Raw genomic sequence first — 24,494 nt, forward strand, 5'->3', positions numbered from 1 at the left:
GTACTTAACCTGAAACTGTTCTTAACCTGAAGCACCACTTTAGCTAATGGGGCCCCCTGCTGCCGCTGCGCCACCGGAGCATAATTTCTGTTCTCTTCCTGAAGCAAAGTTCTTAACCTGAGGTACAATTTTGGGTTAGCGAAGTCTGTAACCTGCAGCGTATGTAACCTGAAACGTATTTAACCCACTGTACTGCTGGAAAACTCTTTAAGGAAGTTAAGGAAGAAGAGGCAGATTCCATCGTCCTGGAAACAAACCAGAATCACCGTGTTATCTCCTGCTGCTGTGCTTTGAGGTGGGGGCCCGCGTTGTCCATGGGCGGTGGGCTCCTCACCTCAGCTCCTCTTTCCAGACCGCCCCAAGCAAGTGAGAGAGCAGGCAGGCAAGCGACAGACCAACTGAGCTTCCCCCTTGGTCTCTGCCCCCTCAAAACAAAGCGTGTTGATATTTTTGTAGGGAGATCGGATCACCAAAAGTTGTTAAGCTTTTTGTGGGAGATGTCCCCCACTTTGGGATCAAAAGTTTTAAGCAAAGAACATTGTCTTAGACATGGAAAAATACGATTATTATTATTTTTTAAAAGAAAAGGTTAAGAGATCCAGCGAATCACATCAAAGATTTGCCTTGTGTAGCATCCTTTTCTCTCTACCAGATGTCTATGGATCAGGACCTGAGTGCAACAGCACACTCCCCATGTCTGACTCCCAAAAACTGGTATTCAGAGGGATCAGGGCTAACGGCCTGCTCCAATGTGTGGAGTTCACAACTCAGTATAAGAACCTGTTCAAGGTCTAAGAGAATTAGCTAGGCTGTGTGGCTAGAATAGCAACCACATTATTTGTTCACAGGGACAACCTCTTTACATCTCAGAAAAGCGGCTTCTGTTTGCAAAGCTCCTGAGCTCTTCTAGTTGCCAAACAGATGGGACGGGTGATGGGATTTCTGTTCTGTGTGGCGTCTCTCTTTCTGTAAGAGATGGAGGAGGGTGCATGTGAGTGTGACCCACCTTCGGAACCAAAAAGACTGCCCATCCCTGCTTCGTATTAGCTAGATAAGCAATCACACTCTACAGACCACAAAGTGTATTTCTTTCCCACTGGAAAAATTGGATTCTCCGCTGTGCATAAATCATTAAGAAAGGTTAGAAGGTATTCTTTTGCTCTGCTCATCGGGCCTAAAGCAGTTCTTACTTCAGCTGCACCTTAAAAGCAACTATAAAAAAACCTACCCTGGTCAGAAGGGCTTTCAGCTGCCTTGACAAATCCCTCTCTTTTATGGTAAGAGTGGCCATATGCTCACATAAATGGTGCAAGAGTGTTTGAAAGGCAATGTATGAAAACCCTCAAGGCCTTCCGAGAAAGGACCACTCCCTCCAACCACTAACAAATTCGGTTTGCAGACATCCAATCTGTCCTCGTCTCCTGGGTTTGGGCTGACAGGGAAATGCATGAGATGAAGAACAAGGGAGTGCTGGAAATAAGAAGGCAAGAAGAGCCTTGCTGGATCAAACCAAAGGCCCATCTAATCCAGCTTCCTGTTCTCACAGTGGCCTCCTAGATGCCCGAGGAATATTACAGGGCATGACAGTTGTATTGGGATGCTTTGACTAAACTGGCAGCGTATTCGTGTAAGGGAATGACAGACTTCTTCTTTGGCAATCACTCGTAGCCGAGTAAGATTGTCTTCCAGTCCGAAAGTGACTGTGGAGGCCAATTCTGGATCCACAAGTCCTTCCACAGTGGGGATATTGGTTTCCAGGTGTAAGTTCACTGGCATTGGGAAACAGAAACGCAAGATGCTCCCCTTTAGCATTGTCCGAGCACCCCAGGTTTCATCATGATATGGAGAAGGTTGGGGTACATCTCTCCCACCTCATCTTCCTCCACAGGAGACCCCAAAGAGAAATCATACCACAAAGATTTGGGGGAGAGGGTTGGTGAAGTGTACACAGGTTCCCACAAGGTAAGACACAGTGATAACAGCAAGAACCTTTATTGAACTACATAACCAGGAAATGGGCAAAGCAACTGCTTATATACATATCTGAAAGCCTGGGCCGCTCCCACTCGCAACATGATTGGCTGTCTAAACTCCCAAGCTGCGAATCACGACACAGAGTTCAAGGGCCAATGGCAGTGGCCCAAATCCTGAAATATTCTGTGATTGGACACCATGTATCGAATCAGAACACAGGAGCTCAGAATCCTTAATCCAGATTCAAGCTCAGGCAAACACAGACCACTGAATACATAACAGTTGGTACATACGTGTGGCCAGAGATGCAGCAGTGCGTCCCCACACAACGTCCCCACAGCCAAGGCCACCAGGAAAGCGAGAAGGAAATGGAAGAGCTCGCGGTTGAAGAGAGGAACGAGAACTATGGCCAGGGCAGATGGTAAGCTAGTCAGGGTGATAGCCAAACATCCCCAGCCCAGACCTGTGGAGAACAAAGAGGATGAGCAAGATTGGACTAGGAACAAGAGAACTGAAACCAACAACCTGCTGGATCATACAGTGGGGGCCGAAGTCATGTCCTCATTTGCCCCACCTCTCCACATGTTCCAAAGGACTTTCATGCCACTTCTCCTGGAACCTGACAACTAATTATCTGCCGCCTAAAACAACTAAGGGCCCCAGTTCTCTGAACACTATTGGCAATGTCAGGAGCGTAGAAATTCGGTATATAGAAGGGTAGCCAGCCTAGTCTCTTTAACATGTTGATGGACAAGAGCTCCCATCAGCCCCCAGCCAGCATGACCAATATTCAGGGATGACTGATAGTCCAAAAACATCTTGGTGCCATGGTGATTACTTCCAGGTTGCAGGAATGGGCGTGGGGGATAGGAAATGCAGAAAATCTAGTTACTTTGAAGCTGAGAATCTAATTGTCTAGTGTTTAAGAAACACTGAATAAGAGGCTCCCCCAAACTGGAGCTCGAACATTAACTTGAAGCATCCTGAGAGCCAATACACTTGAAATTGGACTCAGTATCCACTGTGTACACAGTTAGTCTGACGTCGCTTCCAGATTCTTGCTATTATCAGGTAGGATTCAATCACATACTGCTAAATTGAGGTCACACAATGACAGTGGATTGGAAGGTCTTGCACATGAAACCTGCTTCCGCAGAAGGTCCGAGTTGTTGTTGTTTTACGATAACAAAAGTAATGGGGAAATCAACTGGGAAGTGCAGGATCGCACTTGCTTTGACATGTCATCTTTGCAAACCTATCGGGATGAACGCTCAGTAACAGGTTATCCCGAAGAGCCCTTGATGAAGATTCTGAGCTGTTCTTGAGGGGACAGCATAGTACACACATTTTGTGGGGAGGGGTATTTTGGAATATATATATATTCCAAAGGTGGTGCTGTGGGTTAAACCACAGAGCCTAGGACTTGCCGATCAGAAGGTCGGCAGTTCAAATCCCCGCAACGGGGTGAGCTCCCGTTGCTCGGTCCCTGCTCCTGCCAACCTAGCAGTTAGAAAGCACGTCAAAGTGCAAGTAGATAAATAGGTACCGCTCCGGCGGGAAGGTAAACGGCGTTTCCATGCGCTGCTCTGGTTCGCCAGAAGCGGCTTAGTCATGCTGGCCACATGACCCGGAAGCTGTACGCAGGCTCCCTCGGCCAATAAAGCGAGATGAGCACCGCAACCGCAGAGTTGGTCATGACTGGATCTAATGGTCAGGGGTCCCTTTACCTTTTTATTTATATATATGTTGGATCAGACCCAAGATGTGAGTTTGCAAACCGAGAACTCCTTGGAAAGCCAATGACAATGGGAGACAAAATGGGAGAGGTGGTAACTGAAGGGCAGGTAGGGGTGAGGCTCGAAGGACTGTAGTCAGCAGGGGAATAATGAATGAAAATTAAGGGCGCAAAACCAGTACTGGGGCTGATGCAGAAGGGTAAGGCTGGAGCTGGGAGTCAAGGCCCCTCCTGGGTCAGGGTACGAGGAAGACAGCTTGTGTTCCTTACCACTCCAGAGAGAACTTCCTGCCATGCCGAAAGCTACCTCATCGTAGTGCTGGATGCAAACACGGCTGTCAATCTGGTAGAGCAAAGCAGGACACAGCAGTGTGAACTGCTCTGGCGTGATTTTGGAGACCGAGTTCAGCCCAAAATTGACTAGCAGCTGTGATACGTTGAGACACTGAAGACAAAGAAGGAGAAAAACGACTTTATTGCAAGAATGATTAATTGTATGGGACAGGAGTACTGGACCCCCAACCAACGTTTAATTGACTGCCAGCATGGTTCTCGGTCATTAATTTGATTAAAGTTTTCATTTGCAGCACTAGATCAAGCGGAACTCAGAAATCTCAGCTGGGGTGGGGATGTCACCAGTTTTGGAAGGGGAATGAGTTGAAAAGTGACAGCATGAAGAATTGGGGGAAGGGGGCAATAGACAACAGCAAGGCTCATTGTTCTCTAGGAGATCTGGGTTAAAAATGCAAAACAAGAACAAATACAAGAACAAATGCAAAACAAGAAATGCAAAACAAGAACATGCAAAACAAGAACAAATATGCAAAACAAGAACAAATATCGCACAACATGCCTAAAAACGCAGAGGTACGGTATCACATTCAGACATTTATAATTACAAATATATAATTATTTCTATAATGGCCTAGTACAGATCTAGGTTCACGTTTAATCTCTCCCTTCTGCCATCCTTGCTGCTGATTTATACCAAACCCACAGCACAGCAACCCGGCAAAGGGGATGCAGCAAGGAAAACCACCATCACCTCTCCGCTGGGAAGCGCTGAGCAAAGGCAAGTCCCCAGGCAACACGGCCGATTTGATCGGCACAAGGCATGCAAGCTCCACCCCCCAGTCGTTCTTAGACTCCTTATTGGATGAGCAATGCAGCCAAGCAACACAGTTGGAGCCTCCCTCCTCCCTGGGAGGGAGGGAGAGGAGCTGCTTCCTTTGAAACCTGGGAAATTTAAGGGACATCATCAATAAGGGACAGGAGCGGGACACAGTGCTAGGATAAGGGACTGTCCCTCCAAATAAGGGACGGTTGACAGCTATGGCCTTTGTTCCTCATCGTCCCTCAGGTGGGACAGGGTGCTACCTGAGGGTCTTTTAGAGACCAGCTTAAAACATGACTCCTCGTCCAAAGTGTTTGGTCCTGGAGTGAATTTGCTCACCTGAGAACAAACACAGTCTTATGCATTGTTTTACACTCTGTTCCGCAGAACATTATTGCATGTCGTTACCTGCCCTGGGATCTCTGGATTAAGAGTGGGATATAAGCAGCTTAAGGAAAACGAATAAATAAAATGCCCAAGATGACTGCATGGTCACGTGATTGCTTCAGCAGATGCTCTTCCCACCGTGTTACTCATATCTACTGCCATCATCACAAGGCTGAAGGAGGCTGGTTTGAGCAAGGAATGGCAATGGCACACTAAACCTGAGCTGGGTATACAGTGGTACCTCGGGTTACATACGCTTCAGGTTACATACACTTCAGGTTACAGACTCCGCTAACCTAGAAATAGTGCTTCAGGTTAAGAACTTTGCTTCAGGATGAGAACAGAAATCGTGCTCTGGCGGCACGGTGGCAGCGGGAGGCCCCATTAGCTAAAGTGGTGCTTCAGGTTAAGAACAGTTTCAGGTTAAGAACCAACCTCCTTAACCTGAGGTACCACTGTACAAGAATGTCAGAATGCTGTCAATGAACTAGTCCTCTCCCCACCTTCCACTAAACTTAGGGATGAGAGTTAATAGTAATGGAGCTATTTTGTGAAGTCATTCAGGACCACAGGCCACGACTATTTCCTACAACTTTAGGATTAAAGAGGGCAGGGTTTCTGGGCACCTCCTTATTGGCACAGAAATCAACCACTCTTCTTCCTGTCCTCCAATATAGTGGTACCTCTGGTTACGAACTTAATTCATTCTGGATGTTATGTACTGAAGTTCTCACCCTGGGCCAGCAGGGGGATACTGTAGATAGTTATGCAAATAAGGGATCGAAAGTGACGTTCAGTGATTGGATAGTTTTAGAAAATTGTTACAGTTACATTGTACTGGAGCTCTATATAAGCAGGCTGACTGAACCCTTCAGTTCAGTTCTGTCCTGGCCTGTGAATAAACAAGAGCTGTTTGAAGAATCGCTGTGTCGTCTGATATGTTCACCCACAACTTAACACCGGAGGTCTGTTCTTAACCCAAAACCGTTCTTAACCTGAGGGACCACTTTAGCTAATGGGGCCTCCTGCTGCAACCAGTGCGCAATTTCCATTCTTACCCTGAGGTAAAGTTCTTAACCCGAGGTACTACTTCCAGGTTAGCGGAGTCTGTAACCCGAAGTGTTTGTAACCTGAGGTGTTTGTAACCTGAGGTACCACTGTATATCCAGTGTGCTCCCTGCAGTAAGGGAATTCTGGGCAATGAAACACCAGGTCACCTCACACTTACATCTTCATGCAGGTGATTGTAGACAGAGTGATCCAAAGCAATAACTCTCTCTAGAAGATTTAGGCCAGAGTGGCCCTGGGAAGGTTTGGAAAGGTCGTCTTTGGCACCCCCAGGCTGCTCTGGGGTTTGCCAAAATGTAGGCTTGGTGACAGGTCTGACATCACGGAGTGCAGGATGAACAGGTGTTTGGGTAGCAGGGCCCAACTGAGGGATTCCAGGCCTGCAGAAAATGCAAAAATCATCATCAGAGAAGAATAACATTTATGCTTTAGGTTACAACTGCGATTCAATTAGACCAACGGAATTCCACTGACTTCAAAGTGCTGCAATTTAGGAAGGATGCCTTGTTAACAACCAGTTTTAAAGTCTAATCTCTACCACCTTTCCTCTTTCGAACATTATCTACCTCCTTCAGATTTAATGGGCAATTCTGACTATTTTTACCGACAACACTAAAATATTTTGAGATTTCATTAAGCATGGCCAATTGAGCCGAATTAATATTTTGCAATAGCTAAGCCAGCCAGCAAGATCACAGCATCCTGGCAAAACAAGCCTGTGAAATCTGTCTGAACAGCACTCACGCTGCCGTTGCCAAGTGAAAAACAACGGGATCAGATCTTCCGGCAAGATTTTAGCTTTGTTGCAAGCAAATGAGATAAGCAAGACAAGTATTGCAAGATGTTTACTGCCCAGAAAGATCTTACCTTGAATCTCCTCTGCAGTGGCAACGGAAGCACGTACCACTGACTTGTGCCGGGCAACTGTACTTAACAGAGAGTGCTATGCTCAGTAATTAAGATATAAGCTTTTCCGCAAAGTGGGCGTGGGGAACCTGTGGTGCTTGGGAGTCCTAGTCTAGTGACCTCAGGAGGAACACAGGTTCCCCGCCAGAAAGCCAAAGAAAATATTTCCAAGGTTGTTAAGTTGTGGGTGAACATATCAGACGACACAGCGATTCTCCAAACAGCTCCAAACTGAACTGAAGGGTTCAGCCAGCCTGCTTACCATATATAGAGCTCCAGTACAACGCAACTGTAACAACTTTCTGTAACTATCCAATCACTTACAGATAGGTAGCCGTGTTGGTCTGCCATAGTCAAAACAAAACAAATTCCTTCCAGTAGCACCTTAAAGACCAACTAAGTCAGTTCTTGGTATGAGCTTTCGTGTGCATGCACACTTCTTCAGATACACTGAAACAGAAGTTTCCAGACCCTTCTATATAGTGAGAAGGTGGGGAGGGGTATTACTCAGAAGGGTGGTGGGAATGGGTGATTGGCAGATAGCTGTGATGAGCCTGTTGACGACTCTTTCACCCCTTGCTTTTTCCTGTAAGACCTATTGCAGTCGTTAAGAGTCGTCAACAGGCTCATCACAGCTATCTGCCAATCACCCATTCCCACCACCCTTCTGAGTAATACCCCTCCCCACCTTCTCACTATATAGAAGGGTCTGGAAACTTCTGTTTCAGTGTATCTGAAGAAGTGTGCATGCACACGAAAGCTCATACCAAGAACTGACTTAGTTGGTCTTTAAGGTGCTACTGGAAGGAATTTGTTTTGTTTTATCCAATCACTGAACGTCTCTTTCGATCCCTTATTTGCATATGTGGACCTGAACTATCTACAGTCTCCCCCTGCTGGCCCAGGGTGAGAACTTCAGTACATAACCAAGGTCAAAGCAGATTACCTGGTGGGGGTGGCGCTTTCTGCTTGGGTCTTGCCGAGGTGCTCCAGCGCCGAGTGCGAATGCAAGTGCTTGTTGTCTTGGACTTCCAGAATGTCCAGGTGGGACACATGGCCGTGGCCTAGCTCCTCATGTTCAATCTCCACCACCTGCACTTTTCCGAGTCCCAGGCTCAGCAGCAGGCGAGTGAGGCCTTCGAAGGACAAGGTGCCATTCTCACCATATTGCCCAAAGAGCTGCTGCAGGTAGTAGCCCTGCTCTTGGGCGGCATCTTCAGGCAGGGCCCACGCAGCTTCATCCAACAGCAAGTCGGGAGGATCGGCCAGCACCAAGCTACAGATGCCCTGCAGGCAGAGCACGACCACCCATGCTCTGGCCAGACGGAGCCTCAGGGTTCTCTGGTCCATCAACAGGGAGCTGCAATGCAAAGGACACTGCGCTGAGCCAGGGAGCACGGGGGAGACGTTCCCTCACAGTGCTGCAGTTCTGAGCGAGACAACCAGGCCTCTTGTCACCAAAGAGGTGCAGGCCCAGGCCCTCTCCAAGTGTCTTTATTTCCCAGGGACAGTCCCAGATTTGCAGAAGGGTATAGTAAAGGCTGATCACCGAAGAATTGATGCTTTTGAATCATGGTGCTGGAGGAGACTCTTGAGAGTCCCATGGACTGCAAGAAGATCAAACCTATCCATTCTGAAGGAAATCAACCCTGAGTGCTCACTGGAAGGACAGATCCTGAAGCTGAGGCTCCAAGACTTTGGCCACCTCATGAAAAGAGAAGACTCCCTGGAAAAGACCCTGATGTTGGGAAAGATGGAGGGCATAAGGAGAAGGGGACGACAGAGGGCAAGATGGTTGGACAGTGTTCTCGAAGCTTCCAGCATGAGTTTGACCAAGCTGCGGGAGGCAGTGGAAGACAGGAGTGCCTGGCGTGCTCTGGTCCAGGGGGTCACGAAGAGTTGGACACGACTAGACAACAACAACAACATAGTAAAAGTAAAGGGTAAAGGGACCCCTGACCATTAGGTCCAGTTGTGGCCGACTCTGGGGTTGCAGCGCTCATCTTGCTTTATTGGCCGAGGGAGCCGGTGTACAACTTCCGGGTCATGTGGCCAGCATGACTAAGCCATTTCTGGAGAACCAGAGCAGCGCACAGAAACGCCGTTTACCTTCCCGCCAGAGTGGTACCTATTTATCTACTTGCACTTTGACGTGCTTTTGAACTGCTAGGTTGGCAGGAGCAGGGACCGAGCAATGGGAGCTCACCCCGTCGTGGGGATTCGAACCTCCGACCTTCTGATCGGCAAGTCCTAGGCTCTGTGGTTTAACCCATAGCGCCACCTGCATCCCTAAGGGTATAGGACGTCCCTATTTTCATTGGAGAAATGTTGGCAGGTATGGAGTTATGTGACCCCCTGAGCCAAGGAGATGTTATAAGAAAAAGCTGTTCCTTTCCCCTTATGGGGTATCCAAGAGCCCCTATAGAGGCCTTAAGTGGGTTACTTATCGGTAGGAGAAAATAACAGAGGCTAACCAGAGAATACTGAGAAGCAAGGCTGCTCGGTAGCCTTATCTTTATTGCAATAGAAAAGTACTGTTGCCATAGGGTACCCACTCCCCACACACAGGAGGGAGGAGAACCCTGAACAATGGTGCGCAAGCCCTTATACTTTCTCAAATTGCCCATCCTGTAGCCCAAGACCACCCCCGTATCCTACATACATCACCGAAGGAGGCAGTCTACAGCAGAAATCCTGTCTGCCAGGATATCTGTTAATGGTCACTGATTGCTTTATCTGGGCCATTCTTTTGTGATGGTTAATACTTTAGTTCCTGAATCCAGGTCACAGGCTCATGCTATTCATACACAAATACGCCCTTTAAGACAGGATTTGTAAGCAAAAAGACAATGGGAAGGCTTCCCCCATTTTCCTCCCTTACTGCAGAGAAATATTTGAGGTCAATTTGGGAGAGTCAAAATGGCTTCAGGATTGCTCTTCTGTACAATTTTAGACACGTGGTTTATATAGTTATCTATGTGTTTGCCTTGTACTTTTATGAATGTTTATTTTATATTTAAAACAAAATTTAAAAAATCCTTCCAGTAGCACCTTAAAGACCAACTAAGTTAGTTCTTGGTATGAGCTTTCGTGTAACTATTTTATATTTGAGACCTTAGAATAATTATAACAATGCCATGCAGCCTAAGCTATGTCCAACCAGTCAGAAGTTTCTCCCATGACCAAACCAAAAAAAGAGGAGGAAGAAACAGCTAATACTGTGTATTTTATGTGTGTGGTTTACAGTATGGTCCGAGAAATATTTGAGGTCAATTTGGGAGAGTCAAAATGGCTTCAGGATTGCTCTTCTGTACAATTTCAAACATGTGATTTATATACTTATGTATGTGTTTGCCTTGTACATTTATGAACATTTAATTTATATTTGAGGCCTTAGATTTCAAGTTCGGCATCAGAGATAAGTAACTGTACAATCTTCAGAAGACATATGAAGGCAGCCCTGTATAAGGAAGGTTTCTTAAATTTTTTTAATATTTATTATTGTTTTTATATATGTTGCCCAGAGTGGCTGGGGTAACCCAGTCACATGGGTGGAGTATAAATAGTAAAAAAAAGTTATGATGGAATAGAATGTCCTTATTTTCATTAGAGAAAAGTTGGAGGGTATGGAACAATTGCCTTAGCATAGGCATAGGCAAACTCCAGCCCCCCAGAGGTTCCGGACTACAATTCCCATCATCCCTGAGCACTGGTCCTGTTATCTAGGGATGCTGGGAGTTGTAGTCCCAAACATATGGAGGGCCAGAGTTTGCCTGTACCTTGGGTTAAGACACTTCAGGTTGCGGTTTTTCAGGTTACGGACTGCTGAAACCTGGAAGTACCGGAAAGGGTTACTTCCAGGTTTTGGTGGCCGCGCATGTGCAGAAGTGCGAAATTGCGCTTTGCGCATGCACAGAAGCACCAAATCACATCATGTGTGTGCGCAGACGAGCAGCTGTGGGTTGCGAATGTGCATCCTGCACGGATCACATCTGCAACCCGAGCGTCCACTGTACCTGCTAGCACCACACTGAATCCCTCTTATAATATTCAATTTTGTTCCTGTGGGAATGTTCCAGGATGCAACATCTGAAAACACCCACTAGGTTTTTTCTGTAATTGTCAGCCCTAGTTTGTTCCTGTGGGGTTTGTAAAGACTTGGTGCGTCGATTAGCAAATACCCTCAAGACTGTTCCATCTGTAACTAGAGAATGAAAGCTGTTCCTAGCTGCTGGAATCCTGTGTTTCCACGCTGTTACATCCCTCAGCCCTAATTCTTGTGTTAATTTTAAAAATTAAGCCTCATTAGAACTTTTATCCAGCTGTTCTTACGTGGAGAGTCTTTCTTCTGACGGTTTCCCACACATGCTGAGATTCAGTACTTACCAGAGGAAGAACTCGATTTCTGCAGTGAGCTAAAGGACATGTACCAATCTGAGACAAAGCAGAATGCCCACCCTGAAACTTTTGCAGACACAAACAGAACGGGTGGCAGTGTGGCATGGCATCTAATGGCCGCAATACCATTACGAGCACAAACCATCATGAACGGACAATTATTTTTATTTATTAAATACCAGGATTGTTCTGATAGGCGGCAGGTTGACCATATCCAAACATCATCCTTCCTTACAATGAGAAGCACTTAAGAGATGCACAAGGCTGTTAAAAGCAGGGAGCTTCCCCTAAACTTGACTCTGTGTCTCTGTGTGTCCTAACTGTGCCTGAAGGAGGTAGGAGTTTTATCTGCCTCCTCTCAAGCTGTGAGGTCAACCATCACTCTTCCCATAACAATCTGTTGTGATGCTCACTGCGGTATGTGTACGCTAGAGCCAAAAATAGATTAGCTTGGCAAAATTCTCTCCTGCGAATTCTGATAACAAATATTCTCTGGGTGTGTAAATATTTGACAGTCAGCATCGCCATTTGACTTCCGGAGGTTTTGCTGCAGTAAAAAAAAGGTAAAGGACCTCTGGACGGTTAAGTCCAGTCACAGGAGACTATGGGGTGCAGCACTCATCTTGCTATTCAGGCTGAGGGAGCCGGCATTTGTCCACAGACAGCTTTCTGGGTCATGGGGCCAGCCTGACTAAATCGCTTCTGCCGCAACGGGACACCGTGACAGAAACCAGAGCGCACAGAAACGCTGTTTACCTTCCCGCTGCAGTGGTACCTATTTATCTACTTGACCTGGCGTGCTTTTGAACTGCTAGGTTGGCAGGAGCCCGGACAGAGCAACGGGAGCTCACTCCGTCGTGGGGATTTGAACCGCCAACCTTCTGATCGGCAAGCCCAAGAGGCTCAGACCACAGTGCCACCCACATTCCCTTTGCTGCAGTAGCAGCCAATGACATCTTAGTGTCTAACACAAGGTCTTGGCCAGTATTTGCAGAATGCCAAAAGGTCCACAACACCATTAAGTAGATGTATTAAGTCATTAATTCCTTTAATCACTCAACAAATGTATCCCTTGAATAGGTGAAAAGCTTTTACAAATAACAGCAAAACCATCCAATTTTACCATTGAATTCTGAAATTTTGGATGACATTAAAAACTTAAAAGTTCCACTTTTATCCAGTACAGTGGTGCCTCGCAAGATGAAAATAATTCGTTCCGCGAGTCTCTTCGTCTAGCGGTTTTTTCGTCTTGCGAAGCATCCCTATTAGCAGCTTAGAGGCTATTAGCGGCTTAGAAAAAGGAAAAAAAAAGGAAAAAAACTCGCAAGACTCGCAAGACGTTTTCATCTTGCGAAGCAAGCCCATAGGGAAATTCGTCTTGCGAAGCGCCTTGGAAAACGGAAAACCCTTTCGTCTAGCGAGTTTTTCATCTTGCGAGGCATTCGTCTTGCGGGGCACCACTGTATTCCATTCTACGGATATTGTTTTGAATGCAATGGCTCACCAGCCCTCTTAACAGGAAAAGTTTCTGTCACTTTTAACCGGATCGCTTTCACCATCTTTCTTGGATCCATTACTCCCATTGCAACTGGGAAAGCCGCCGTTATTTCCATTTTGCGAACGAGAGCCAAGGAGCAGGGAGGCGGGGAGAGGCTTACTAAATCTCTGTGCACAAGGTGCTTGAAACCGGATTGAAACCAGTCACACAGGCAAGCTGTTCTATTGCTTCTCAAGTGGGGAGTTAGCAGGAAACTTAGGAGAATGAGAACGTGTAACATCGCCTTTCAAGTTTCCAGCCACCACATCATATATAGTACCCCAGTAATCCTCACAGCATTCCTTGTCACCACCAATATAGCGGATTAGAGGCTGAGAGGCAGGAACCTGCTTTAGGCTACCAATGAAAAGTTCGTGGCAGAGAGACAAGATTTTAACCGGAAACTTCCTACTTATGTAGAGCAGCTTAAGTCATTTGCAGAGCATATGCTGTACAGGCAAAAGGAACGGTGCCAGGGAAAGACTCGTGCAGAAATCTGGAGAGACACTCACTGAAGGCACTAAGTAGTCTGTTCCTATATGGGGTTTTTCCTTTTTCTTTTAATGACTCAGCATCCAATGTAGCACTAACCTTGTTAGCCTTTGCAATAGTTCCAGAGATTTCACAAATCCCCTGGGAAGTTGCTGTGGAGCTAGGCAAGCAAATATAAAAGCAATAACTTTAAATATATGTATATATATATATATGTACCTGCTCCCGTCACCGAGCTCCTTCCTGTCCGGAACACACTCTCAAAGCACCTTCCAACCCTCAAATCTTCTGAGTTCCTGGGCAATGCAGCTTTAGGGCTGGTGTTATCCGCTTATTATTCCAAGTCGGGGCTGGTTTTCCACAGCTCCACCGAGCGCTAATTGAGAACAGCACAGCTTCTAGCCCAAACAACCATCTCTGCAGCATTGAGGCTTTTTAAGAGATGCTGTTTTGATCTCCTCAAGCTGTTGATCAGCCTCAGTGGTGGGAAGGCATGTTGCATTCGGTGGGCGGGGCCTCCACAGGCCCCTCCTCTTATCAAACAGCATGTGGAGATTGGGGCACGACAGGATTTTTAGACTGTTCCCGGAAATGTGGGTTGAGGGAGTGGGCTTGTGGGGAGTGGACAGCTTGTTCCCACATCACTGGCCAAGTTGGGGGATGGAGTTGCGTAATAGAAATGTGACTGTGCATATGCACACATAAACACAAAATACTCTGGGGTAAAGGCCCATTCAGAGGCATGCCAAATCACATGACGATAACCATGTGCCTCACATGCATCCCCTGGCTATAATCCTGGCCACAACCCTGTAAGGTAGGTCAGGATAGTTATCTCCCATATGGGAAACTGGGGCCTAGAGGCTACCCAGTTAGCCCGTGGTAGAAGAACAGCACACCATGGATTTAAAGCACACAACTTTCCCCCAAAGAATCTTGGGAACTGCCCCCTCACATAGCTACAGTTTGCAGCACCCTTAAACTACAGTTCCCGGGATTATGGGGGGGGGGAGCCGTGTGCTTCAAATGTGTGGCATGTGCACTGCTACACTAAAAAGTAAAGGGACCCCAGTCTACTCTGGGGTTGTGGCGCTCATCTCGCTTTATTGGCCAAGGGAGCTGGCATACAGCTTCCGGGTCATGTGGCCAGCATGACTAAGCCGCTTCTGGTGAACCAGAGCAGCGCACGGAAACGCCGTTTCCCTTTATCTACTTGCACTTTGACGTGCTTTTGAACTGCTAGGTTGGCAGGAGCAGGGACCGAGCAACGGGAGCTCACCCCATCGCAGGGATTCGAACCCCCGACCTTCTGATCAGCAAGCCCTAGGCTCTGTGGTTTAACCCACAGCGCCACTGGCTACACTACACTACCCCAAACTAGCTCTTCTCATCTAATACAACATATATAAGCACCCACCTGACCAGCCGATTTGAAGAATGCTAGAATGGCAGATTTGAAAGGTACCCTAGTAGTTGCCTACTCTAATCCATCCAGAGAAACTACAGCATCCCTAACCCTAGGCCACCCACCCTCTGCTTAAATACCACCAAGCAAAGCAGAGTCTACCACCTCCTGAGGCAATCTGTCCCATTGTTAAATAGCTTTCAGCATGAGGGTGTTTCTCCTGAGGCTTAGCCGAAATCTGTGTCTGCTGCAATTCCCAGCCATTCTTTCCGGTCCTACCCCTCAAAGTAACTGAGCAAGTCTCCACTTTATTCTGAATAGAAAAAAGCGCCTTTTTCATTGAAGGGAAGGGGTGATCTTATAAATAATGATGACGACAACAACGATAATGATGATTATATCCAGCCCATCTGTCTGGGTTGTCCCAGCTGCTCTGGGAAGCTTCCAACAAAATATAAAAACAATAACAAAACATCAGGCATTAAAAACTTCCTGCTACAAGGCTGTTTTCAGATGTCTTTGGAAAACTGTATAATTGTTGGGTTCTGATGGGAGGGTGTTTCCCAGAGTGGTCACCTCTGCTGAGAAGGCCCTCTGCCTGGTTCCCTGTAACTTTAGGCTATTTTTGAGCTATTTTTAAGAAAATTCGGAACAAAACTAGGCTTCCAACATGTGTTTCCATTCGTCCAGATTTTCCCAGACACTTCAACGATTTCTGTCCGAACACTGCTTCCGTCTGCCGTCTGCCGTATTTCGGCTAAGCCCGGAAAATTCCCAATGTATGGCAACCCTGCTCTAACTTCACTTTTCGCAGTGAGGGAAGCTCCGGAAAGCCCACAGAACCGCACCTCTGGTGAACATGTCATACCATTTTGAGGGTCTGCCTGCCTCTTCCTGCTCTTTTAGATGCAGCACCCATTTTGTTTCTTTTTTTTTTTTAATAATATTTATTAAATTTTCCAATAAAGACATACAAATACAAAACAACTACAATAAAAACAAACACAAACAAAAAATAACAAGTATAATTTCAAAACTTATTTTCTCAACCTTATTTCCCCGACTTCCTCATACCTCACCGTTTTGTATTCTAATTTCATTATTCCACCAGCAAATCCCTTCCCTTATTTCCCTTTTTTTTTTTTTTTACTAATTCCATTTCTTTTCTTACTTTAATATCTCTGAAAACCAATATTTTTAAATCCATGTCAATCTAACATTCTTTAATCTTGTAATATTTAAAAAATATGGAACGCTTCACGAATTTGCGTGTCATCCTTGCGCAGGGGCCATGCTAATCTTCTCTGTATCGTTCCAATTTTAGTATATGTGCTGCCGAAGCGAGCACCAGCACCCATTTTGTTTCATGCCACACTCCCTGTGACAGAAGTTTTGTGACCGGTGGCTATGGCACTTCCTCAAAATTTGGAATGTGCCCTCTGGTTGGGTACTGTAAGCCTTAAAAGCATACTAAGAGCCCTGAGAGATTAGGCCTGGTTCAGCTTTCTATTCCCACATGACCAATCAGATGCCTATAGGAAGCACATGAGAATGTAAGGGGCACATGACCACAACGGCCCTCTCCTGCACTCAACCCCTAGCAGGGCTACACTGCCTCTCATACGGACAGCAACATGCAGCCATAATGACTGCAGCCTTATTTTCCACAAATCTGCATCCATTCCTTGCTTGTGCTTCCTAGATGCAGAGCCGGCCCACCCATGAGGCGAGGTGAAGCGCCCGCCTCAGGCGGCAGAAGAGGAAGAGACGGCACTCTGCCCATCCACCCAACTGCTTCCACCACCCAGAGGGAGGTGTTCTGGCCACCTCCGGGTGGAGAAGCTGAGCAAGAGGCAAAATTTGAGGAGTGTCTTGGCTGCTCCCAAATTCGGCAAGAGCCAGGGCATGGCATGGCAGGGGTCAGGAAGCAACCATCTCTGTTTCACCCTAGGTGGCAAAACAGGACAGGTTGCCCCTGCCTGAGTACACCTGATTTCCCAATTTGCAGACAGAATGCTGGACTAGTTTAATCTCTGTTTGGATTAATCTACACCCCAGAGGACAGGATCACACTTCAAAACGACCTTGACAGATTAGAGAACTGGGCCAAAACAAACAAGATGAATTTTAACAGGGGGAAATGTAAAGTATTGCACTTGGGCAAAAAAAAAAAAATGAGAGGCACAAATACAAGATGGGTGACACCTGGCTTGAGAGCAGTACATGTGAAAAGGATCTAGGAGTCTTGGTTGACCACAAACTTGACATGAGCCAACAGTGTGACGCGGCAGCTAAAAAAGCCAATGCAATTCTGGGCTGCATCAATAGGAGTATTGCATCTAGATCAAGGGAAGTAATAGTGCCACTGTATTCTGCTCTGGTCAGACCTCACCTGAGTACTGTGTCCAGTTCTGGGCACCACAGTTCAAGAAGGACACTGACAAACTGGAACGTGTCCAGAGGAGGGCAACCAAAATGGTCAAAGGCCTGGAAACGATGCCTTATGAGGAACGGCTAAGGGAGCTGGGCATGTTTAGCCTGCAGAAGAGGAGGTTAAGGGGTGATATGATAGCCATGTTCAAATATATAAAAGGATGTCACATAAAGGAGGGAGAAAGGTTGTTTTCTGCTGCTCCAGAGAAGCGGACACGGAGCAATGGTTCCAAACTACAAGAAAAAAGATTCCACCTAAACATTAGGAAGAACTTCCTGACAGTAAGAGCTGTTCGACAGTGGAATTTGCTGCCAAGGAGTGTGGTGGAGTCTCCTTCTTTGGAGGTCTTTAAGCAGAGGCTTGACAACCATATGTCAGGAGTGCTCTGATGGTGTTTCCTGCTTGGCAGGGGGTTGGACTCGATGGCCCTTGTGGTCTCTTCCAACTCTATGATTCTATGATTCTATGATGCTCCCCGTCTGTTTCTTATGCCCTCCAGGGTGTTTTGTGTGGAATCAGGCGGATTCCCTGCTCTTCAAGAGAAAGATAACAACTGTTAGAGAGGGGCAGGAGTACAACTTGTTCTTGATAGACAGTTTTGCAAGCCAGGTTGTTTTATTTGGGGGAAGTTAATAGTTGACCCAGCCGGGCAGAAACTCAGAAATGGCGAGCTCCTTTCCTTGCCAAGCAGGATGTATTAAAGGTCAATTTCTGGATGCAGCAGAATGTGAACACATAGTACCAAGAGAAAAGAGAAGGCCTGGGGAACCGGGGGACCAGTGAGTCCATTTCCCAGAGCTGTTGCAGATTAGTTTGGCAATATGTGCCCCCACTCTCAGATTATTTGCACACATTCAACAATGCGATTAAAGGATCACCTAGCTAACTGGAAATCTCTTTGTGCCCATGCTGAGGGAAATTATTTTACACAATGTCTGAAACAAAATGTCCAGTCTTGTTAACAGAAAAGCCAAGAGTAAATAAGGTGTCAGGAAGATGTGGGGGTTTCCCAAATAAGAGCTTTGCAGCTAGAACTGAATATTGCAGGACTAGTGCTATAATGAGGGACACGGGTGGTGCTGTGGGTTAAACCACAGAGCCTAGGACTTGCCGATCAGAAGGTTGGAGGTTCGAATCCCCGCGACGGGATGAGCTCCCGTTGCTCAGTCCCTGCTCCTGCCAACCTAGCAGTTCAAAAGCACGTCAAAGTGCAAGTAGATAAATAGGTACCGCTCCGGCGGGAAGGTAAACGGCATTTCTGTGCGCTGCTCTGGTTCGCCAGAAGCGGCTTAGTCATGCTGGCCACATGACCCGGAAGCTGTATGCCGGCTCCCTTGGCCAATAAAGCGAGATGAGCGCCGCAACCCCAGAGTCGACCACAACTGGACCTAATGGTCAGGGGTCCTTTACCTTTAGTGCTATAATTAGGCACGTTGCATGCATGTAATACATTTAAATCACATGACTTCCCCCAAAGAATCCTGGGAACTGTAGTTTGCTAAGGGTCCTGGAGGGGGTCATGCCATATATGTCACCATCTCCTTCAAGGCAACGGGCATTACCTCATCCTTCGACACTGCATTCTGACAACACAGTCAATACCCTCTGGCTAGATTGTAGGAGTTAGGACGGGCAAGGTCTAAATGGCATGTGGTTGGCCTTACCATTGCAAGCATCTTGCCTCCATCCTCGGGTCTCAAATGTGGAAACTGATCTCATAAAACCAGACCAGGCAGTGAACTGGACAGCTCCTCTGAATTTGGACCAAATATGGCAGAGATGCCCAACAGGTCGATCGCAATCTACTGGTAGATCCCCATGAGGTTTTGGTAGAACGTGGTTGATTGCTGGGTCCCTTTTCCTTAGTGTTGCTAAAATCAATTCCAGCCCTGCCCCCTTGCCCCACCCTCAATTGTTGCACAATCTGCAGAACGGAAGACGGAGTTTACTGAGTGAGGCTGTTTGTTTCCCCAGTGATTTGTTGGTGAGTGGTTGTTCCTCATTTACCCCCAAAACTCTTAAAATTGGGGCTTTCCTCCTCCCTAATAAAAGCTCAATAACATTGACCTGACCCCCCCCCCAAACGGGGCTTTTCTTCCCCAAAAAAGGTCAACAACTTTGACCTGAACCCCCCCAAAACGGGGGTAGATCACTGCCAGGTTTTTAATTCTGTAAGTAGATCCCAGTCTCTTGGGAGTTGGCCACCCCTGAAATATGGCATCCGACTTAGTGGAGAGTTGAAGGACATTATCCTCAAAGAGCCTTGCACACTTATCGCTGCAGCTGTTCAAGCACTCCAGCTTCCCATTGACTGAGGCCAAAGACTGCAGATCCTTAACAGTTTTGGGTTGTTACTTTGCTGCCTTCACCACCATGTGGGAGGCACAAATATCTGATCTTTGCGATGAGTTTTCCACCATTCACGCTCTAACCATCTCCAATGTCTGAAGATCTTTGGAAAACTGGGGGGTATTGCAAGGTATGCAACTTCAGAGAAATCAGGAGTAACTGTGCCACTCGCCCTTCTAATCTCACCATTTCACAGTGAGGCCAGGGCTTCTTTCGCAGTTCCGCTCATCAGAAAACGAATACCTATCCCTCCAGAGAGACAAAGCCACCACCGGTACTCAGAACATCACCAGAAAATGTCCTGGCTGTGGCAATTGTCCCAGGGTTCTCCAAAATAACCCCTGAGATGGCCTCCATACAAGATTTCAGCATGGAAAGTATTAAGCACCAGCGTTTGGGTTAGGGGAGAGCGATGCCACACCAGAAAAAACAAGTCCATGTTGAGAATTTTGTCTGACTATCCCTGCAATTGGAGGGACACGGGTGGTGCTGTGGGTTAAACCACAGAGCCTAGGACTTGCCGATCAGAAGGTCGGCAGTTCGAATCCCCGCGACGGGGTGAGCTCCTGTTGCTTACTCCCTGCTCCTGCCAACCTAGCAGTTCAAAAGCACGTCAAAGTGCAAGTAGATAAATAGGTACCACTCTGGCGGGAAGGTAAATGGCGTTTCCGTGCGCTGCTCTGGTTCGCCAGAAGCGGCTTAGTCATGCTGGCCACATGACCCGGAAGCTGTACGCCAGCTTTTGAACTGCTAGGTTGGCAGGAGCAGGGACCGAGCAACGGGAGCTCACCCCGTCACGGGTATTCGAACCACCGACCTTTTGATCGGCAAGTCCTAGGCTCTGTGGTTTAACCCACAGCACCACCCACGTCCCGATTGTAGGAAACCTCAAATTGGTTTGATTTTGAATTAAAGTTTTGTTGATTATTGATGATAATTTTTAAACGTATAAATTAAAAGGGGGGGGGGTAAAAAGAACTCAAGTCTCAGGCCATAATAAACGGCATGGAGTTTGGAAACGAAAGCTTTCCTCTTTAGAGGCATTGTAAAATCAGCAATTCCTCCTGTCTTGCATAAGATGAAAAACCAAATCACAATTCTGGGTCTTTGCTCCCTAAAAAAAACAAGTATTCAGCCAGCACAGCAGGAGGTCCAAATCCAAAAAGTACCCAAAACTGCCAATACCAAAGTTTGTCAGTTTGACTTCTGCTTTTATATTAGTACTTCCACACAAGAATGCCAACATTAGGAAATACCATATGACTGTAGAGGAGAACTAGTAGAATTTGAGAATTCTGGTAGCAATGGGGCGATAGAAAGCCTATATTAACTGCCAAACTCCTGTAACGATATGATGAAGCTGTCCGAGTAAAAATGACAAAGGAGAGTTGCACAAGTTGTGACCTTTAGCCGTGTCTGATGGTCCACATAGGGGTCAGTAAGCTTCCTATTTTTGCTGACCAGGTGGGTCTGACCAAAAAAGGAAGTGCGTTGTTAAGCCCAGGATAGGGTGTAATATATAGCTAAAGGGCTGCATTTAATATAGGGGGCCACAAGCTGTGCATGCCAGTTCTAAATATCATGGCTATTGAAATTTACTCAGAGTCGAAAGTGGATTTCATGCTCTTTATTCAGCTCATAGTAGTGAGGAATGAAAGTTCCCCCAAAATATCTGTTTTATATACTTTATTTACACAACGGGCCACACATGATTGGCTAATTCCGGGATTCTCCCGTGGGCCAATCAGGTTGTGGATTCACTTCCACCTGGAGCTGGATTGGGTGGCTCCTGCGGACCAATCATACTGCTGCATTGTTCTAGGACCAATCAGACTGCTGCATTTTGGATCCTATTGTTCTAGGACCAATCAGACTGCTGCATTTTGGATCCTATTCAACTCAGTACATAACAGCTATATATTGGAGGCAATACACCTCTTCTATATGCTAGTTGCTGGGAATCTCAAGTGAAGAGAGTTTTGTTGTGACCATGTCCTGTTTACAGGCTTCCCATAGGCATCTTGCTGGCCACTGAGGAAAGATAATAATAATAATAATAATAATAATAATAATAATAATATTTTTTTATATATATATCCCGCCCTCCCCAGCCGAAGCTGGGCTCAGGGCGGCTAACAACAATAAAATAAGACAACATTTTAAAAATGTTTGACCCAGCAGGATTCCTTTTAAAAATTTAAATCAGGGTGCCTCCAAACTGTCTCTGTTTTGCTTTTATCCATGTTTTTTGGGGGGGCGGGGGTCACATTACAGTTATACCTTGGATCTCAAATGCCTTGGCTCCCAAACAAATCGGCTCCTGAACGGTCAAAACCCGGAAGTGAAGGTTCCTATTTTCTAACGTTCTTTTGGAAGCCGAATGTCTGACGGTGCTTCCGGGGCTTCTGATTGGCTGCAGGAGCTTCCTGCAGCCAATCAGAAGCTGCACTTTGGTTTCTGAACGTTTTGGAAGTTGAACGGACCTCCAGAACGGATTCCGTTTGACTTCCAAGGTACGACTGTATTACAAAAGAACAGTACTCTCCCTTAGTCACCCTCCCCACTTCCCTCCCTCCCTCCAGCCTTATGCACTGTTTTGCGAGACAAATTCAAGCACAGACCAGAACTTTAGGTTTGTGCAGTTAATGTGGATTAAAGGGCTCTGTTGCCCGGGTGCAACAAATCCACTTCCAAATAGAAATGAACTTTAATTTTATTTTTTTGCAGTTAAGAAAGTGACTGGGAAACACACTGAAAAGTGTGGAACCAGGGGTGCCAACTTGAATAAAAATATGGGGGAGGCCAGGTAAGCCCCATCCAACATAATCAAACACATGACGTGCCACACACACAAACACCATTTGAATGGCAATGCCCATCAACTTTGGGGGGACTCTGGCCCCCTCAAATATTTTAGAGGGTGCTGAAGGGACCTTGGCCCCTAGGAATTGCCTCCTATGTGTGGAACAAACAAATGGAAGAGGCATAAATGACCCACAAGCAAATCAGGGTAACTGCTCATTTTCATACAACCACCTAGCAAACATACCAGAATTGAAGCTCAGTTAAGACCAGATACAAGGCCTCTCCATTGAGTATTCATCCTGACTTGCATGGCGGATTACATAATTTAATCTGGTCTTTATTTGTTCCGATTTGTTTACAGGATAGTTACACGACAATGGGCATACGGCTCATGCAGGCCTCATACATATCACTTGGACCCACCAAGCCGTAACAGCATTTGGGAAGCTTTTAAAAAAATATTATTGAGCAGATGGCTGGTTGGCGAATACCAGCTGATCCATGTATGATTGTGAGTCACTTGGAAAACATTGCTGAAGCTTTTGATACAGAACTGTTGACAAACTTACTTCACCGCTGCAAAAAATTAATGCGTTAGATTATAGGAGAAGAGCTCCTTTCCCCCTCATTGCATGATTTTGTAGGATTTGTAGGAAAATAACGAAGTAAGGGGCAAACAACATGTGAATGCAACAAACTCCATTGAATTTGTATAAAGTGGTGGCGGGGAGCAACACAGCAAATGGGATTGTTGAAACCTTCCCCTGCTCACCCTTTCTGCAGAATGCCCACTCTTTCTGCAGAATGCCCACCTGCCACACCAAATCACCAAGCTATAGATGTTGTTGTTTAGTCGTGTCCGACTCTTCGTGACCCCATGGACCAGAGAAGGCCAGGCACTCCTGTCTTCCACTGCCTCCCGCAGTTTGGTCAGACTCATGTTAGTCGCTTCGAGAACACTGTCCAACCATCTTGTCCTCTGTCGTCCCCTTCTCCTTGTGCCCTCCATTTTTCCCAACATCAGGGTCTTTTCCAGGGAGTCTTCTCTTCTCATGAGGTGGCCAAAGTATTGGAGACTCAGCTTCAGGATCTGTCCTTCCAGTGAGCACTCAGGGCTGATTTCCTTCAGAATGGATAGGTTTGATCTTCTTGCAGTCCATGGGACTCTCAAGAGTCTCCTCCAGCACCATAATTCAAAAGCCTCAATTCTTCGGCGATCAGCCTTCTTTATGGTCCAGCTCTCACTTCCATACATCACTACTGGGGAAACCATAGCTTTTACTATACGGACCTTTGTTGGCAAGGTGATGTCTCTGCTTTTTAAGATGTTGTCTAGGTTTGTCATTGCCTCATATTCATATATATTTCCTCTAAGGAGCTCAAGGCAGCATACATGGAGGTGCCCTCCAAATTTGATCCTCACAACAGCCCTGTGAGGAAGGTCACACAGAGAGTTGGTAACTGGACTCAAGGTCACCAAAAACCAAGCAACCAAGCATGTTAACACCTGTCTTTATGGCCTAGTTTACACATACAAGTTTGCACACACCTGAGTGGGCCACCACAGCTCAAACCCAACACTTTCCCAACAGTTTAGTTGCAGCAGCCAGGCACCGAGGCATCATGCAGAAAAATCAGCTGTTTTGCACTTGATAACTGGTAGCTGAATGGGTGAAATAACTCCTTTGATTAGTGTTGGCTGAGAGGATATGAAAGCTGAGAAAGCAAGAAGAGTGCAGTAAAAAGAAAAGTCCATCTACTACGGCATTCTGTCTCCCCCAACGCGGTAAATCAGAGATACTGGGTTTGTGGCTCAGCACATGCACAGTGGCAAAGATCCAAAGGCGGGAGGATGAGAGCAACACAGAAAAGAGTTTAACACAGGTGACC

The 24,494-nt window shown here is 46.4% G+C and overlaps 1 protein-coding gene across 2 annotated transcripts in view; it reads right to left on the minus strand.

Moving 5' to 3' along the window:
• SLC39A5 (solute carrier family 39 member 5) overlaps positions 1-24,494 on the minus strand; it is a 39,840-nt gene that overhangs the window by 13,023 nt on the left and 2,323 nt on the right. The window contains exons 1-5 of one of the 2 annotated variants that reach the window (XM_081849696.1): positions 13,831-14,108; positions 8,131-8,544; positions 6,439-6,658; positions 3,980-4,154; positions 2,268-2,437 (exon numbers count right to left, since the gene is read on the minus strand). In XM_081849696.1, the coding sequence (XP_081705822.1) occupies positions 2,268-2,437; positions 3,980-4,154; positions 6,439-6,658; positions 8,131-8,534 (969 nt within the window). In that variant the 5' untranslated portion in view covers positions 8,535-8,544; positions 13,831-14,108. Of the gene's footprint in view, positions 1-2,267; positions 2,438-3,979; positions 4,155-6,438; positions 6,659-8,130; positions 8,545-13,830; positions 14,109-24,494 lie in introns of those variants that run through there. The other variant, XM_081849697.1, reaches the window with a different exon arrangement.

The sequence above is a fragment of the Podarcis erhardii genome (assembly GCF_964252035.2).
Source record: "Podarcis erhardii genome assembly, chromosome: 2".
Taxonomy (NCBI): domain Eukaryota; kingdom Metazoa; phylum Chordata; class Lepidosauria; order Squamata; family Lacertidae; genus Podarcis; species Podarcis erhardii.